Consider the following 3,821-nt stretch of genomic DNA (forward strand, 5'->3'; position numbering starts at 1 on the left):
GTTCTAGCGCGTGTTTATTATATTAGTTTACATTGTAAATGCATCCACGAGGTACTATAACGTAGAAAAACACGAGATACACATAATGTATGTTCTCCGATTTACATAACGACGTTTGTTATATTAACTAGCATCTGTAATGCATAGAATCCGGGCAGTCTGTTTGCCCAGGGACGACGGCGACGACGAGTTGGCACGTTTACAGTGATGTTTCGTCGCACAGCTGTGCTTTTGTGTAGTTGGTGTAGGCTGTCCAGTGGGAACATTTTTGCGCTGGTGGATCACCAACAGCCTGTGCTCTTTTTTAAGTAGTCTAGCTGTCTGACATGATTGTGTGCTGCGTGTATATTCCCCCCCACACCCCACTACTGTGTAATTCCACATTATCTTTACGATGACACGATTCGAAAGCATCCGTTGCGAATTGCTTGGCCATCGACGGCCACGTCGGCGTACCGTACACTTGCACGAGAAACGAGAGCGTCCTTTGGGCCCCATTCGGGCCTTGACCGGCTTCAACTTGGCTCGGTCGACTAGAATCTCTCCCCCTTTCCTTCACTTTGCTGCTTGTCTATGTTTTGCGTTTGTACTGCATTTCTCTAAGACCTACCGAACCACTAACTCGTTTCTCGCGTTCAGGGTGCGTGTGCATCGAGTTTACCCACTCTAACAAGCGCTAGAGAAAGGTTGAATTGTTGCAGTGGTTTGCGAGGACCCCGCCGGTCCCAATACGGAGATGTAATAGATATAAATGGCGGTATGCGATCGCTCTTTACATTGGCTGCGTTCTCGAGCGAACAGCGGTAGGAACGTGCTTGTTTTGTTGACAAGTGACCAACTACTGGCGCGCCAGAGTTACTAACGCGTTGATGGTCTAGGAATGCGGTAGCTTCTGGGACTGAGACTAAGTTTAGTTTAGGAACTGGCGCGCCAAAAGTCCGTCGCGTTTATATCAGAAGACTGCGATGGCTTCTAGCGTCGATAGTCAGTTTAGCGTACAAAGTGGCGCTCCAGGGTTACTAACGCGTTGATAGTCTAGGACTGTGGTAGTTTCTGGGACTGAGACTCAGTTTAGTTCACAAACTGGCGCGCCAGGAGTCTTGATGTTCCAAAACTGTCAGCTTCTGGCAGCCAAGCTTGTTCCCAGGGGACATTTAACTTGAGCTAGAGATACTCTAGAATATTCCTTTGTATTATACAGTGTTCTGTCTGGGCAGCACTGGGGGCTTTATCATATTTACTATACTAGGAACTACCAAATGGAAGATTGCAATCAATGGAGGCATAGCGAAGGCCTCTATCTGAGAATATACTCCCTGAAGCTAACTAAAAGCCTTAATCTCAGGTATCTCTAACGTAACGAAAGCACTTGGCTATTTATCTATTTACAAATCAACCTATCACTGATCATTTTCACTGAGGAAGCGAAAATGAAACCAGTGAATCGAATCACTGATAATCTGCACTGAGGAAGTGAAAATCGACGCGGTATATATAATGGGAGTCAGCTGACTGTCATTTATTAGCTTCCAATTAGTGGAAAGTCTCACCCAACGCTCTGTCTGTACCTCTTCTTTACTTTCTCACGTTTCTCTCTCTTCATAACACTCACTCTTCCTCTTTCAACACTCTTTCGTCAAACGGTCCACGCTATATTCTCTTTCCTCCCCAGTAACGTCGCGTCGACACGGTTTAAGCGTGCGCTTCATCAAAACTAGCCTCCACTCTCTATGTCGGTTCAGGACTGTCGCGGACCATTCCTAATTGAACAGGAACGAGAAGCTTCTAGCTATCTAGGAGAGTGATTTTATCGGTCATTTGTCATTCCTGATCTTAGCTGGATCCTGCTACGCAATTTTTGATAAGCTCTGTAAAGAAGGATCAGTAAGCTTGCAAGTGTGGCTGACGGAGGTCAGAAAGGGTTGCTTTCTAGACTGTAGAGAGAGAGAGAACCAGGGTTAGGTAACGTTACACAAGGAGTGCCTTTGATCTTCAGGGTCTGGTACGGTGGATCTAGGTTGAATTGGCTCTGCGTAGTATGGATAGAGCAGGGGAGACGTAGGATTGTTAACAGAGAAGGAAAATGATGGTACGCTGTCTAGCTTTGTCCCCCTCAGGGGCTACCTCAGCTATTAGGAGAACGAAGAGAAGTGTCTAAACGAAAGCAAAGTAATGGAGGAGAAGAATTAAATGAATGGAAAGAAGGAACAAAAGTATGGTGTAGATGCATTAGGTGTTATCGTCAAGTTTGTATCATATATCACATCGACTGCTGGACAAATATTCTTGAAAATTTCTGCTAGAATGAAATATTGTTTAGTGTCATTGGAACATGCATAATCAAATATTTATTGGGGTATTTATTTTTGTAACTCCATCAAAATTCATGAATTTATGCAGTTGACACTCAGAGTTAATTTTTTTAATTATATTATGTAGCTTATAAGTTCAGTTCAAATATCCGATAACACTAATAACGATACAAAATTACAAGAAAATAGTCGAACTTAAATAATTAATACCTATGGACAAAGGCAGACATGGTCCCACAGTTTTTCCTTCTCTTCTCACCTGGATCTTGCTCTCTTGTGTCTCCAATATCTCTGGTATTGGAAAACCCTTTTTTAATTCTCTTTCTTTAAATATAATTACATCCTCTAAGGCAAGAGCTTCTTAAACCAAGATTTCGCTTAACGTGATTTTAATGTAAAATATTGAATTACACAAGTAACACAAGAATGAACATTGCAAGAATAATATAGTTTTCTTTATTTATAAAAAAAAGTTTAAGAAGCCCTGCTCTAAGGTGTAAATACTCGATACTTTTCCACTGTACCTCGTCAGAGGATCACGAATAGAGACGATTCCAATCTCCAGAGGTGGGACAGCGCTTAGAGATTGTGAGATCAAGTAGCCTAGTAGCGCTTCGTTGTGACAGAGATTCGCTGGACCACTGTTGGAATCGTGGTACGTAGCGAAACAGCTTTGTTTGGCCTCGAATCCCCAGGCTTTTCCAGCCACCTTAGGTAGGTACGCACAGCAAGATAGATGCGCGCATGTGTTATCACTAAGGCGGTAGAACCACTCATCCCCCCACCCCCCACCCCGAAAACGCTATCATTTAACTCTTTGAACTCGGGTGAAATGCAACCAAGTCCATGGCGAAGAGAACAACCCATGTGCACCGAAGAGCAAACCTAACAATACATATTCAGACACTAGGATGGTGTCGTTTTGAAGCAATAGTTGAACAATCCCAAGAGCTGGTTGAAAAACTGAGAATGGATTATGAAACAAGAATTCTAGGGGAGATGTACTAATTTTTGTATCGTTTACAGGTTTCGGTGAAAGAATTGATTGGTTCGATGCTTTGGTGTCCTAAATTGGGTCGGTTGAGATAGGTACTGTACCAGTTGAACGTGTTGAGTATAATTCAATTTATTATATCTATGTGTCAATGTCGAATGTAATATATATAGAGAAGGGATGATGAAATTAGTCGATGCTTCAGTGTCTTAAATTAACTTGAGTTGGTAGGAAATAGTTGTTGTATGTAATAGTTGAACATGTTGAGTATAATTCAATTTTGAATTGTATTCAATTATACTTGTGATTCAATATTGAACGTAATATGTAGATAAGGGATGGTGATATTAGCCCACGTCCTCAACAATCCTTCAGTGTCCTAAATTAGCTTGAGTTTTCCTTATCGTACTCACTGATCAACTTTATTCCGTTTGAAAAGTTTAGTAGAAGACTTCTATGTCTCTCTGAGAACTCTCTTTTGTCCATATGTAACTCATTTGAAATTCATTGGGGGG

The 3,821-nt window shown here is 42.0% G+C and overlaps 1 protein-coding gene across 14 annotated transcripts in view; it reads left to right on the plus strand.

Annotated features, from left to right (window-relative positions):
- Window positions 1–3,821, plus strand: part of LOC128881812 (plasma membrane calcium-transporting ATPase 3) — a 74,199-nt gene that overhangs the window by 45,962 nt on the left and 24,416 nt on the right. Inside the window, exon 14 of one of the 14 annotated variants that reach the window (XM_054133157.1) lies at window positions 3,339–3,797. The exons of the other annotated variants lie outside the window; for them this stretch is intronic. Coding sequence (XP_053989132.1) covers window positions 3,339–3,401 — 63 coding nt within the window. The 3' untranslated portion in view covers window positions 3,402–3,797. Of the gene's footprint in view, window positions 1–3,338; window positions 3,798–3,821 lie in introns of those variants that run through there. 14 annotated transcript variants of the gene reach the window in all.

The sequence above is a fragment of the Hylaeus volcanicus genome, chromosome 9 (assembly GCF_026283585.1).
Source record: "Hylaeus volcanicus isolate JK05 chromosome 9, UHH_iyHylVolc1.0_haploid, whole genome shotgun sequence".
Lineage (NCBI taxonomy): Eukaryota > Metazoa > Arthropoda > Insecta > Hymenoptera > Colletidae > Hylaeus > Hylaeus volcanicus.